This window comes from Nanorana parkeri, unplaced genomic scaffold, assembly GCF_000935625.1.
Source record: "Nanorana parkeri isolate BGI_ZX_2015 unplaced genomic scaffold, ASM93562v1 scaffold1590, whole genome shotgun sequence".
Lineage (NCBI taxonomy): Eukaryota > Metazoa > Chordata > Amphibia > Anura > Dicroglossidae > Nanorana > Nanorana parkeri.
In genome coordinates, this window is record NW_017307858.1 from 100,720 (window position 1) to 115,629 (window position 14,910).

Genomic DNA, 14,910 nt, shown 5'->3' on the forward strand with positions numbered 1-14,910 from the left:
AAAGATGCAGACAGAACTAAATGCTGAACTCCAGGGCACAAAAACATTTGAACATATTCTTATCCACTTTTTCGACACCAAATACCTTAGGAAACTCAGATATCACCATGCAAAAAGTAACAGTGACATCATCACTGTGCTGTACATAGCATGTGCAGAGAGATGTGGGAGGGGCCCAGCGGGCCCCACCCACTACAGGCTGCCAGAGGAAAAAACTACAGGATTGGGCGGAGACAAGACCAGTCACCCTGCACAAGGGAAAAACAGGAAAAACAGCAGCAATGACCGGACTTTATTACAGGAGGGGGCAGAGACGAGACCAGTCCCCCTGCACAAGGAGAGAGAGCAGCAGTGAGCGGTCTTTATTACAGCAGGGGCGGAGACAAGACCAGTCACCCTGCACGAGAGAGAGAGAGAGATCTTTATTACAGGAAGCTCCAAGTCTCACACTGGATTATTGCACAGATCTGGAAGAACATGTGCTGCACACATGACATGTGTCCTGGGCTCTTCTGTCCCTCCTGGGTGCCCACGATGGAATGTGGTAGGAGACCAGACAAAGTGCACTTATTACACGTATACAGATGTAGACGTACCAATATTCTGCGCTCAGGGCCTCCCGTGTTTCTTTTCATACAGCGGCAAAGTCCCTCCTCTGCTGGTCTTGCCTAAGCAGTAGAGCCCTATTGAAGTCTATGGGGCTTGTCTACCTGTGCCTCCTGGCCAAAAGACGGAGGTAGGCAAACCCCAAGGGTTCTACTAAATGGGTGCAGGCAGGAGAGAGAGGACATTGCCACGGGATGTAAACAAACACAGGAGGACCCGGGTGTAGAATCACGGTAAGTATTTTAGGTAGGGGGCAAAAATACGTGCAGAAAGAAAGGAAAGAAAAAGAAACAGATTCACTTTCAATGTGTATAAATCAATTTGCGCTCACCTCGAACGACAGGATCAAGTGGTCTTTTTCCTTCAGCCTGTCTTCATATGCCAGTAAGAGCGGTGACAGGTATTTCATATCCAGCTGCACAATATAATAATATCTCACTGATAGGATTTCAGGCAAATGGATGTTTGCAGAAGTTACAAGAGACACAGATAACACATTTAATCTAATGCCGATCGCTACGGAGATTAAAGACGGCACAAAGACATCCTTCTACAATAACTCCTAAGCCTGCCGCCTGAACTACAACTCAACGTCTGAACAATGTAACATCATGATGGGATATGTAGTCTTGAGAAAATGGAGATTGCATCACATAAAAGCAGCAGGGAAAGATATACAAAGCACACTGGGAATCCAGGAAGTTGCTGGAAGTGACGGGCAGACGGAAGTCGGCGCTCACTACATAAAAGGGATTTTTTTCACACAAGTTTTGATTGTGTTATCAGAAACAACTCTACTATGTATTCCTATTACAATGCTGATGTCACTGTATACCAGGAGAAGATATGCCGGGACTTTAATCTCCTTTAAAGTGACACTAAACTCAGGAGTTAAGGCCCAGTTCACACCTGGGCGTTTTTTAGCGCGTTCGAACGCTCTGCAAAATGCTCAAACACCGAAATCCCATTATTTCCTATGGGTATGGTTCACACCTGGGCGTATTACAGGCCGTATGAACGCGCTACAAAACGCCCTGCGCCCAAAGAAGTACAGGAGCTTCTTTGGGGCGTTTTTGTCGCGCGTTTCCATTGGGTTACAGCCAAGTAGCCCTCGGAAACGCGCGTTTGTCGCGCGTTTTTATACAGCGAATCGCGGTAAAAAAGCACGTCACGAAACGCGCGACAAACGCGCATATTCGATACGCCTAGGTGTGAACCCAGCCTAAATCTTAAAAATACATTCAAGTCCCTGAACTATGAACAACAATGTATCATATTTGTGTATTACTCTGGATCCTCCAATCATCTCTGAATTGGTGCGGACACTGTCCTTCCTTCTGGAGGGGGGCTACTTTTGTTCCCCATGGTCCCTGTGTGTGTTGTAAAGTAGTCACCGCTCCAAGCTCACTCCCATGCGGGATTACAAGCTCAATACGGATTACTACACTAAACATGAGATTGTAGTCCATCCCGGGAGTGAGCTTGGAGCGGTGACTACTTTACAGCACACACAGGGACCATGGGGAACAAAAGTAGCCCCCCCTCCAGAAGGAAGGACAGTGTCCGCACCAATTCAGAGATGATTTGAGGATCTCCAGCTGAGTGATACACAAATAAGAGACATTGTTGTTCATAGTTAAGGGACTTGAAGAATGGATTTTAAAGATTTAACCCCTGTGTTTAGCGTCACATTAAAAAGGAGAACTATGAGGCGAGTGCTTTTCACTCACCTCATAGTTCTAGCCGACCTGTGACAATGAGACTGTCACAGGTCGGCTCAGTAGATCGGGAGGTGAGCGAGCACATACCAGAGGGATTCCCCCCTCCCTGCTCCGATTCTCCAGCGCTGACTGGTGGAACGGACGGGGGAGGGGGCGGGTACAGCTGGCTCTGCCTCTAGATAGGCAGAGCCAGCTGTCACTCACGCAGCTGGGCGGATCCAGACATAATTGTCGGGATCCGCTTCAGCTGCAGCGTCTCAGTATACACAGCTCCCTATATACTGAGCTTAGGGTGACGGGAGGACGCTAGTTTGTGTCCTCCCGTTACCCTAAGGAGAACTATGGAGAAAAGCCCTGACCCCATAGTTCTCCTTTAATAAAGCAGAACACACAAGCGAGTCTTTTTTTTACAACTCGTGCTCATTACACCGGCACAGAACGGTGATCTGATCAATACGATTCTCCTGGTTTGGGTGTTATTTTTGTACCTTCAAATGTATATTTACAGGTCCAGGAGGAGGACCACGTAGTAAATGCAGATGTTGGACCTTTAAACTTACCAGCCACGGCGGTGGAGGTCCTTTGGGAGGTAACCCACCAATCTTCAGATTCTAAAATTAGAAAATAAGAAATAAACTGAAATAAAGCATAAAGAAGATTTGTATGTATAGACCGTCAAACTTTTTTTCCCTTATACAGTGTTAATGACCTTGCACCCTGATATGTGAAAGTTTCCAACAGAACTTTCCTTACAGACAGCCCTCCCTGCCATAATGTCCCTCTGCCAATGTTTTGCTGCTTTAAAGCTGAACTCCTGGATATTTAAATATTGTCCACATACAAGATCCATGTGTGTTCTTCCTGAATCTCGCTGAGCTTTGTGTATTTCTTCCAGATCTGTGCAGTAATCCAGTGCGAGACTTGGAGCTTCCTGTAATAAAGACCGGTCACTGCTGTTCTCTCTCCTTGTGCAGGGTGACTGGTCTCGTCTCCGCCCCCTCTTGTAATAAAGACCGCTCACTGCTGCTCTCTCTCTCTCTCCCCTTGTGCAGGGTGAGTGGTCTTGTCTCCGCCCCTCAGCAGAAGATATAAAATGTAACAGGATTTGGATATAAAGGCTACAAAATACATAAAAAAATAGAACATCTGCATCCAAACTGTTCAGGTGCAGAGGATACTAAGAGAGGAAAGTGCAATCAATAGCACCCTTGATGATATACAGGGCATATATGTTTTTGAAACTGAACTCCTGATCGATCTAAGGAGACAAATGAAGGCAATTCAGGGCAGACATACATCATTAATGTAAGTACATCATTGTACACACGTATTTAGGTACACAAGTACCAAAATTTGGTTCAGCCTCAGCCTCATGTGCTCCCTGTACGGCAGAGGTTAGACTGGGGGAGAGAAGCAGCACAAGGTGCCAATCGGCTGCATAGTAAAGCATTCATAGAACAGAAGAGATGTAAAGGACTGTACTAAAATGAGGAATAATTCTCTTATTTTTGGAGTATGTGATGGAATGATATATGATAAATGTCCCCAGCGCACCCGTGTCTTGTGTCAATAATCCATCTTCTTTATTGATGCTGACTGTCAAAAAAACAACGTTTCGGGGCCACACAGGGTCCCCTTCATCAGGTTTTAGTAGTACCCTCCTTTATACATAGGGGTTCCAGTAAGGTGTGCAGCAGTACCTCTCCAAGAATGTGATGGAATGAGACATGTGAAAAACGTTTGACCCAAGAAGGATTTACACACGGATTAGGTCGGAGGGAGGTTTGATTTCCTTTTGTACCTTCTCCCTATAACACAGTGGCTCTCAACCTGCATGACCTCAGAACCCACATTTGTCCTTGATCATTAAGTCTTGACCCAAACTGCACAGCACTGGAATGCACGGCATTGCGGCACTGCATGTTCCAGTGCAAGCGATCAAATTCTGGGCGGGAGGTGTGTTTGGGTGCCATTCAAATGAATGGCAATGCAATGCTCCCTCGTGGCCATACCCCCAGCCCATCACCCACCTTAAGCTGACACATGGCACTAGGCAGCATATTTTGAATGGCAGTGTGGCACGAGAACTGACAGTGCTGAGCTATGGGGGAGGCCGAGGAGCCTCTCACCCAGTGCATTGGAAGGCATGCGGCGACCCACTGAACATGGGGTCGTGACCCACTTTTGGGTTATGACCCACCAGTTGAGAACCATGGCTATAACTTGTACGGTCCCGTCTGCTATTCATATAAAATAGATATTTCAGTGAACACAGAGTGACTGGTTCTCTTTGAATTCCCTGCGTTTGCTTTTTTAGCAATTGTGTATCATTAATTGAAATGTTCTTTCCCCCCCCAACAGCGAAAAGCTATTAGATAAAAGTCATATCGGAGGAATGATTAAGGACAACACAATAGTAACAAAAAGCCTTGTGTCTAGCTTTTTGTTCACCCCGTACTGGCGAACGGGAACAGACAGTCCTCTCCGGCGTCGTCTGTGTACTGGTAGAACAAGCTGTCATTATCCGCGGCGGAAACAAACACAAACCGAACTCGCTGCTGCTTTCACTGGGAAATATTGACATTTCTTTCAAATTGCCTCTTACTCAAAAAACATTTCCATCCCCTTTTCTCCAGCTAAGAATAAAGTGTGTTCAAAAGAAAAAATGTGCCAAAACCCCAATTCACAGCTCGTTGTTGATCGACTGGATCAGAGTAGTGAATGGAATCTCCCGGGAAGGACACTGCGGGATGCGTTGTCAGAAAGAATTAGGAGGTAATATGGCGACGCTAGGAGTCTGTGGACGGTTACGAGGGGAAATGTGTCATTTGCAGTTCATTGAGCTTCTGTGGCGAAGGGAGACGGTGAGAGAGCGAGAACTCGCCAAGGTGTGAGAGTTTTGATTGAAAAGGTAGCAGCCTAAATTTAAAGGGATTTTTACCATTTTCTTGTGAAGATATCCATGTGAGTATAATCTGCTAAAGTACAGAGATGGCAGCTCATAAAGCAAAGAAGCTGTTTTCTCAGCAGCTCAGCACTCCCCTACTAGCAGTGACTCCGCAGCTCGGCCCCGCGCAGCTCTGACTCCGCAGCTTAGCCCCGCACCCCCCCGCCCCGTTGTGCAGTCTTGTTTTGACAGGACCTTTTCTTTTTAATGAATATGTGACTGTGGTTCTCACCCGCTGGCTCTCCCTCGTACTGTAAATGAGAGATCCCATTACTCTCAGGGCAGACATAAGCTGCATTATTTATCACCGAAGACCGCAGTACAAATTACCTTGTGAAAGCAAGCAACACGAGCGCAGGACAATGGAAAGGCAGGAGAGAGAGTCGGCTCCGCTCTCCTCCGGTAACTCAATTCAAATGTCACTCCGCAAGCACGCTCAGCTAAAGCTATGTGATCTCAAACACTTGGCCGGCGCAGGCAGACGACTGGAGCCGGCGCGGAAGTTATTGGGGCAGAAAATGGTTTTCTTCCAGCACAGTTACTTTTGAATTGGAAGTCACAGCCGAAGTAACCATTTCATTAGGCAGAGAAATGGAAGATTTCCACCATATTATGTATATTAAAAGGAGAACTATGAGGTGTGCTTTTCACTCACCTCATAGTTCTAGCCGACCTGTGACAATGAGACTGTCACAGGTCGGCTCAGTAGATCGGGAGGTGAGCGAACACATACCGGCGTTCGCTCACCTCTCGATCCTGTCACGGCTCTCTGCCGTGACAGGGGAGGGGCTGGATTCCCCCCTCCGATCCTCCAGCGCTGACTGGCGGAACGGACGGGGGAGGGGGCGGGTACAGCTGACTCTACCTCTAGATAGGCAGAGCCAGCTGTCAGTCACGCAGCTGGGCGGATCCCGGCACAATTGTCGGGATCCGCTTCAGCTGCGGCGTCTCAGTATACACAGCTGTAGCTCGCGGTATACTGAGCCTAGGGTGACGGGAGGACCCTAGTTTGTGTCCTCCCGTTACCCTAAGGAGAACTTTGGGGAAAAGGGAAAAGCCCTAACCCCATAGTTCTCCTTTAAGGAGGGAGCAGCATTTACAAAAAGGGTCAGTCATGGGTCACAACAATTCCGTACTGTTTAATGTAAAATATATCAAAAACAAAAAAAAATGTTATAGAATTGCTGCTTACAAGTCGTGGTGACAGTTTAAAGGGAATGTGTCAGGCAAAGCAAGGTTTTCTAACCCTCCTGAAGCAGTAGCTTTGAGTAATCTTCTTGTTGGGAAGGAAGGGGAGGGGGGCGGGGGCGACACGGTCACCTACAACTCATCCACATGTTAATTAAATAATAAAACCTTTGCTTTTTCTTCATCACTGGGTCTCTGTGCTTGTCGATGAAATGCAGCCAGCTCATTGCTGGCAGGAGGAGCTGTACATAGTGTCCTGAAAACATCCCAGCACCCCTCTCAAGAGCCCTCAGCCTTGATCCAAGCAGTGGGCCATGTCTTACGAGGAGTTATGCAAATGTCAAACTGCCTTGATAGGACAGTGTGTGTGTGTGTCTGGAAGAGTGGGTGTTCCTAGGCAGGATCCACTTGCTTGCACGCTACCCTAGGTAATGCCCACATGTGATGCTGAACCTTCATGGCTAACAGAACTGAAAAGCAGTAAATGAAAAGGGACGGGGTAAAAGACAGCCAGGCTGGGGATGATGTTGGACGTCCTCCAGCCAGAAAATGAGGCGAGCTCTATCTGACTTGCTGCAGCTTCTAATGCACATTGCAAGAAGCTCCCAGTGTGCAGTGATATCAGAGGAGGAGGAGAGGAGCCGGTACAACTGTGCAAGACTGAAGGGGAGGACGGAGGTCAGATATAAGACTGAAGGGGAGGACGGAGGTCAGATATAAGACTGAAGGGGAGGACGGAGGTCAGATATAAGACTGAAGGGGAGGACGGAGGTCAGATATAAGACTGAAGGGAAGGACGGAGGTCAGATATAAGACTGAAGGGAAGGACGGAGGTCAGATATAAGACTGAAGGGAAGGACGGAGGTCAGATAGAAGATTGAAGGGGAGGCCGGAGGTCAGATAGAAGACTGAAGGGGAGGCCGGAGGTCAGCTTTAAAAATGGATTTAGGTAAGCAAATTACTCATCAAAATAGCAGCAGCGGCATGAGGGTGGGTGTCACCCAGTGCGGGCGCTGCGCATGCCTTATGACGTCTGTGGTGTGGCGTCATAGCGCATGCGCGGTTATGTACTTTACTCCCAGCAGCCATCTTGTTGATGGACGCAAGCAAAGAGAGGAGGGGATAATGACCTGGCGGGATCAGTTACGATGCCAGGTTCATTCTCTCTCTCATGCCGCTGTAAGGCTCTCATGCCACATAACTGAGTGCCTGACATTTAAGAGGAGGTGACAGCAAAATGACTGGTCAGTCATTTTGGTGTCATCCCCTCTGATTGTGTCACCCGATGCGAGCTGCACCCTCCCCCCAGTGTCCATGCAAATCACAAATACCCATGCAACCCACAATAAAAATGGAGCCAGAATGTACCTCTTCCTTGGTTAACGGGCGATACTTGGTTTGATAGCGGCTCAGCTCGACGTTGAGACGGTGGATGGTCATTTTCAATGCGTCATTCTCGTCTACCAATTCTTGCGCCTGTTGCTGGAGTGAGACCAGTTCCGCCGCGTCTGCTGTGATCAAGGAAAGGAGTTACAGTGAGCGCAACCCCATGTGCTTCTCCCAGAGCAAATGATCAAAGGAATCCTTTATCCAACGTTGGCCACTGACAAGCCGATATATATCGCCAAAAGTAAGCGGGAAGACGTCTGCCCCTTAAGCTGTCCATACACTTTGAGAATTTCTGGATTTCCGGTCAGTTTCGGATGAACCCTCAGACTTCCTCTGTGCTGCCTCCCCATATTTCCGGTCATGGAGCTATTAAAATGACACTTTAATGAGCCATGACACCACAGCAAAGCTCATACCATGGTGACAATTTCACCTTCCTCCATAGAGGACCGGAAGTGCTCCTTATTACCATGCGATGACTGCAATGACATGCATTGGTTTTCCAACCGGCCCATGTCGCCCATCCTGGAGCGACCCTCCGAGTCCTTTATCTGCCATATGGTGGAAGACTAAGAGTAATGGGCAGGCTCTGTCATTTGAATGACTTAGGACGGGGCTTATCATCAGGAGGTGTTTTCTAACCGATCCATGTGTCCCTGTAAAGTCCATCTGGATCCTAGATGAAGGATTGACATTGGGCTTCCATTATTGTGAAGAATAAACTCCGCCGATCCCAGAACGACGCTCCCATGTCGTTCAACTGCCATATGGTGGAAAATCAGTGGGCAGGCTCTCTCATTTGAATGACATAGGATGGCGCTTATCATCGGGAGGTGTTTAGGCTAAACCTTAATCTGGACGGAAGTTGAAGCCTCATGTAGACCCTGGGCCTAAGATTCAAGAGAGCTCCACAGGGATGACACTGAAGGCCAACATAGGTGCCCATGTAGGGATGAGACTGAAGGCCAACATAGGTGCCCATGTAGGGATGAGACTGAAGGCCAACATAGGTGCCCATGTAGGGATGAGACTGAAGGCCAACATAGGTGCCCATGTAGGAATGAGACTGAAGGCCAACATAGTTGCCCATGTTGGCCCTCAAATAGTTCAGCACAGCCGCCGCTATAGAAATGTTTTAGGCCAGGTCAGGTACAGGTGCTTACTATTACAACACTGCATTGTCTACTTAGTACATATTTCAGCACGTGCACTGGATTGAAGTATCTCAGCATCTAGAACAGAAGCAGGCAAATAGAACATCAATCGGCAGACAAAACCAAACTCCCCAACAGATTAACAATTCTACAGTTACCTCCCATGTGGGATGTCTTCCAGGCTTCTTCCAGCTCCTTCTCATTCTTCAGATTCTTCATCTTCAGTCTCCAGGCCTTCATCTGCTGCTTCATCTCCTCCACCTGAATGCTCAGCTCATGATTCTTGTTGGTCAGCTGCTGGTTTGCTGTGTGAAGCTGCCTGATCTCCTCCTGGTTTACTTCATGGGAGCCACGAGTTCCTGCCTCCAATACACCACAGTGATTTGCCGCCTCTGATACACCAGGGCGACCTTTAGCCTCCGATACACCATGGTGACTTACCGCCTCCGATACAGCAGGGCGACCTACGGCCTCCGATGCACCAGTGGGAGTAACAGCCTCCAATAAATTGGTGGAACCTGTATATCAAATAAAAGGGGAAATGTAAAGCTCATCTCTGGCCAGGCTCCACACAGCTAATTGTCCAATGGTTTTTATTAATCTACACTTAAAGATCTGTTTATAAACAATTTTCTGGGCCCTTCGACCTGAGAATATCTGTCAAAGTTACTTTTGGATAAATAAGGCCAAAAATAAATTATAGCAATAAAGTTTTTCCAGTTCGAATGTAGAATAATAATAATAATAATAATACTAATAATAATAATAATAATAATAATAATAATAATACTACTACATTACAGCCACTAGATGGAGTTTCCCAATTCGGATGCAGTTTGTTGTTGTCATTATGACCACTAGCTGGCGCTGAGGAGCATAGTGAATAAATACTTTTCTATGTTTCTCAGCTCCATCTAGTGGCCATAGTGTATTATTACAACAACAAAATGCATTCAAATTGTGACCCAAAAGTGGGTCGTGACCACGCGTTCAGTGGGTCGCCACATGACTTCCACTTTTCTTGGCGAGAGGCTTCTCAGCCTCCTTCTAGTACAGCAATATCAGTTCTCGCACTGAGCAGCCATTCAGAATATGCTGCCTGGCACTGAGTGTCAACTTGAGGTGGGGTGCACTGGTGGTATGGCTGCCAGGGAGCTCCACCCATACATGCATTGCTTATAGCTCCCTCACATGTCCTATAGCGGTGCCTGGACTGGAGTGACATCACATTCTGGCTTCCAGCACCGCTACAGGGTGCGCATGGGAACTGTACAAGCAATGCACATATGGATGGAGCTCCATTACAGCACAGCAGCCCACATTGCCGTGTGTTCCATTGCAGTGCAACGTGGGTCGCAACTTAATGACCGACGACAAATGTGGGTCTTGAGGTTAGACAGGTTGAGAACCACTGATCTAGAGGCCATAATGTATTATAATACCTCTATATTCAAATTGATATACTGTATATAAAAAAAATTTAAAAAAGAGCATTTTTTGCCATTATCCACCCAAAGCAAACATTTACAGATATTCGTGAAGGGTCCAGAAAATTGTTTTTTACATAAAAATAAAGCAAATTCTCACCTTAAAGTACAGTTATGAATTACCAAAATGTTGAGTTCATATTTCACACACAACAGCTCTGCATTTTGCAGTAAAATTCGATGCAATAATGAATATCTTACTCTCTTGTTAGTTTCTTTGCAAGTCTTCATTCCCATTACAGCATCAGCCACCTAAGGGTGTGGAGGGAGGGGGTTATGCTGTGCTACCAGGAAGTTGCAGAAGGGACTATAAAAACTACTCCTTCCAGCAATCGCAAGGCTCCCTGGCAGTCTGTGGGCCTGGTAATCACACAGTGCTGGGCGATTCACATGTGCTGGATTAGTCAGGACTGGACGGTGCTAAATACATGATAGATGTGTGTGTCTCTAGAGGACTATACAAGTGACTGCATTACGTCACGGCGCCATGCTGTAGTCCAAGCTACTAGAAGTTGTCAAATTGGCGACTTCGCAATAGTTGTAAGTGAGCAAAAGGAGCCATAAGCATTATCGGGGGGGGGGGGGGGGGTCTATAGTTCTACTTTAATTTATGGTCACATGACAAGCCGGGTCTGAAGGTAGCTTTAAAAGCGGTCTGAAGAATTCCAGAAGCTTTGCAAATAATTTATAAAAGCTCTTCCTGTACACGCTACTCCAAGCCGAAGCCCATGTGAACAAGTCCTAACAAAGGCAAGCTACCTGATCTGACCACTTCGGTCACTCGGGATCTGCGGGCTGTTGGGTCCGGCTCAGGTATCGGAGACTCCGCAGCGGGATCAACTCTGCTTTCTGCACAAAACAAAATGAAATGTCATCAGTTCCATCTATGCGAATGGAAATGTTACAGAGATGGAGAGAGGGGAGGAGGTTTCTGTAGTCCTAACACGCTTCCTGTCCTAGGGTAACAATGCTGCTCCTCCATACAGCGAGTGAGAGTTGTGACCCTAGGACAGGAAGTGTGTTGGTGAAAGGATCAAAGAAAATAAAATTAAAACAAAAAAAAAAAGGGAAGAAGTGCAGCCCCCACATCTAATCCTGAAAATGTAGTTAAAAAAATGGTCATCTAGCTTGCAAATTTATGAGCTTTATTGCTCAAGAACATCAGATACAGCCGATGCGTTTCGTGGGACAGGCCTCTCCCTTCTTCAGGTCTTAAAAAGGGCTTCTCTTTATGCTTCTTTATGATAAAAGAAAAGAAAAATCAATCACTTTAAAGCCTGGATGAAGGCTAAAATGGGTAACCTGATCAGGCCCGGGCTTTCAGCCTAAACCTCCAGCAACTCCCCAAACAGTGGCGTCACAAGGGGGGTGCGGCCCGCACCCAGGTGACACCATTGGAGGGGTGACACCAAAATGGCTCACAGTCATTTTGGTGTCACCCCCTTCTGAAAAGTGGGGCGCTCGATCATGGACCGAACGCCCGACAGTATCAGGAGAGAGGAGGGGACCCGGCGGCATACCTTATACCGCCGGGTGACTGTCCCCTCCTCTCTCTGCCGGCGTCCATCACCAAGATGGCCACCGACAGGTATCAGAATACTGCCGCGCGTGCACGATGACATCACGTGCACGGTGACGTCACACACAATGCGCAGTGACGTCTCGGCGGGGTGACACTGGGTTACCGCTCCGGGTGTCACCCAGCCTCGGGACGCCCCTGCCCCCAAACACTCTCTATTGAAGACCTACACCTGAACCAATCCTCATACCCATTGGTCCAGTGCTACCACATGTGTACCAAATCCTTACCACATCTAAGGACCGATAAGCTGCCATATATTACATTTATGTTGTTGGATTTAGATCATTTTAGACCTTCAGGCCGCATTCTCACAACAAAGCTACAAAGCCCCTCCCCACTATGCAACAACGAAACCAAATCTATCTACAATGTAACTGTAGGCGCACAATCCAGGACTGAAAGAGTCAGAAGATTGAGGACTAGGAAGGTCGGGAGAAGAGTTCCGTCGTAAATCAGTTCCTGGGTTTGTTCTGACTCCGAGGAACTTCAATTAGTCTGCCAGAAGAAATATGTCCGTGATGGAACGATAGCGATGCGCTCCAAAGACCCGACACAAGCGTGATCTCATTCTTGCTAATGTGCACTACAACGCCGACTTATCAATCAGATTTATGACCCGTGTTTGTGTTCTGTATTACATGTGTGGCAATGGTTAGCTGAGGTCGCAGATAACACATATTGGGGGATGGAAGTAAAAGCTTAAAATAAAAATGTCATTTTCTAAATCTTTGTTACTTTTTAAAAAAGGCGTAGTCCACCTTATGCAAACATGTATTAAATTCATCAATATTGATAATAATAGTTTTTTAAAAAGTGCATTAGGTACATTTTGTATTGGGACCTGCAGAGCATTGCAATAAAGATCAATGCCTATTGAGTGTATCCTGAGCAATATTCGGGGCTGTATTAATGTTTACCTCCAGCCTCTGCTCTGTATAAAAGGTAAGGACCTGGCTGGAGGAAGTGTCACTGAACAACAGAGTGGTGATAGAGGACGGATCACCAGCACCCTCTCTCTACGAGTCCTAGGTGTGCTAACAAGGAGCATGCTGATTGGAGGAGAGAGAGCAGAGGGAGGTTGTTATGACCGCAAAGTGAAGCTCCGTATAAATGGCCATGGTTGGTTTTGGAACTGGAGGTCCAATAAGCTCATATAGGAGTGGTCAGGTGACCAAAACATATTCACAGACCTACAAAGTAAAGGAGGAGGAGCGTGTGTAATGCTGGGGGAGGAGCACATTCAGTGAATCGGCAAAACACGGGTTCTCTTCACATGTGGTCTGTGAAATTTTAATCAATGCAATACCTGTACCAATCATACCTGTTGACCCTGCCAGGGAGGTGCATCTAATGAGCTTGAGTGCCTGACTGAACCTGACCTGCCCCTTTAATCCAGTTCTTTCAATATGGAGGCTCAGCATCCTATGTGGGTGCTACCCAGGGCAGTCTGCGGCATGCATAGAAACACCCACCCATCACATTTGCATAACTCCTCCCAAGAGGCAGCCCACTGCTTGCATCAGGGCTGAGGGCTCTTGAGAGGAGTACTGAGGCAAGTGATGTCATCACTGGGTCCCTGCGCTTCTGTGCAATGTAGGCAGATCATGTTGGTGGGAAGGGCCAGCAGGGTGCTGTACATAGCTTCCTGAAAACATCACGGCACCCTGCTGGCCGCTCCCATCAGCATGATCTGCCTACATGACATAAAATTAGTCTAACGGGTATATAATGTAAAAGCTAAGGGGGGAGGAGCTGGTGTATATATATATGTATATAAGAAGTGAAGCTCAGGTCCGTTCCCATGAATAGTATGCCATCTCCAAGGTACAAGCCTACACCCTCAGCATTTCTGTACCCCTTTATGTGCCGATAAAGAAAAACATTACCTTCTCCGGGAGAGTGATCTGAAAAGGCTTGATAATTGTCCATGTCAGAAGAAGTTGCTCCGCTGCCATCAATTTCCTCCTGCTCTGGAGAGGCTGTAGGTCTCTATAGAGATAGAAAGGTAAGAGAGATCATTCAGCCCACATATTGCACAATGTACCTTTTAAAGTCACATGACCAGCATTCCTCCAATCACACAGCTCCACTTAGCAAAGTGAACTCAGCAAAGCTTTGCTGGCTACATGGCGGGGCCCGGTTTTTAAGAATGAGATGGGCCACAGTGCGCGTAGGAGAGGGGATAGTAATGTCCCCTAAGTCTCCAAACAAATACCTGTTGATCCTGCCAGTCAGGTGCAGCTTACTGTGAGAGGAGTACTGAGGCAGGGTTTTCAGGAAGGCATGTACAGCACCCTGCCGGTCCCTCCCAGCAGCCATGATCTGCACTGCATTGCACAGATACCCAGTGATGACATCACTCGGTCTAACAGGTATGCAATTAAAATGGAAAGTTTTTTTGTAACCATTTCATCCTCCCATTGATGATGGGGGTGGGGGCTGAACCAGGGAAGGCAAAATATATCTGCACCTTTAAATATCTCTAAATATTCTGTGCTGTAAAGTTTGCAGCCACAGCGCCATCCGGTGGTATTGTTTTGTCACTGCACGCACTGCAATTCTGACAGTTCCCGAGCTACTTTGCAGAGGATTCTCACGGTGGTGATGCTGTGAAGGCCAATTATGTAGTTAAGTTGTTTAGAGAAACAAGTGCGAATTAATATTCTTACTCTATCTCTGTTTACGTGGCGCTAAAGAGACCGTGTACATGTGAACAGTGTGCGGTGCAACTCCCGGAATGCGGAGGCGGAGTGTATGCAGATGAGCAATTCGATCATTAAAGCAGAACTCCAGCTACAAAACAAATTTTTTCCCCAGAAGCACCCCCCCCCCCCCC

The 14,910-nt window shown here is 47.1% G+C and overlaps 1 protein-coding gene across 1 annotated transcript in view; it reads right to left on the reverse strand.

The window, feature by feature from the left end:
* Window positions 1-14,910, reverse strand: part of CEP89 (centrosomal protein 89) — a 62,166-nt gene that overhangs the window by 41,830 nt on the left and 5,426 nt on the right. The window contains exons 5-10 of the mRNA XM_018570743.1: window positions 13,961-14,063; window positions 11,252-11,341; window positions 9,164-9,523; window positions 7,831-7,973; window positions 2,888-2,938; window positions 938-1,021 (exon numbers count right to left, since the gene is read on the reverse strand). Of these exons, the coding sequence (XP_018426245.1) occupies window positions 938-1,021; window positions 2,888-2,938; window positions 7,831-7,973; window positions 9,164-9,523; window positions 11,252-11,341; window positions 13,961-14,063 (831 nt within the window). The remainder of the gene's footprint in view (window positions 1-937; window positions 1,022-2,887; window positions 2,939-7,830; window positions 7,974-9,163; window positions 9,524-11,251; window positions 11,342-13,960; window positions 14,064-14,910) is intronic.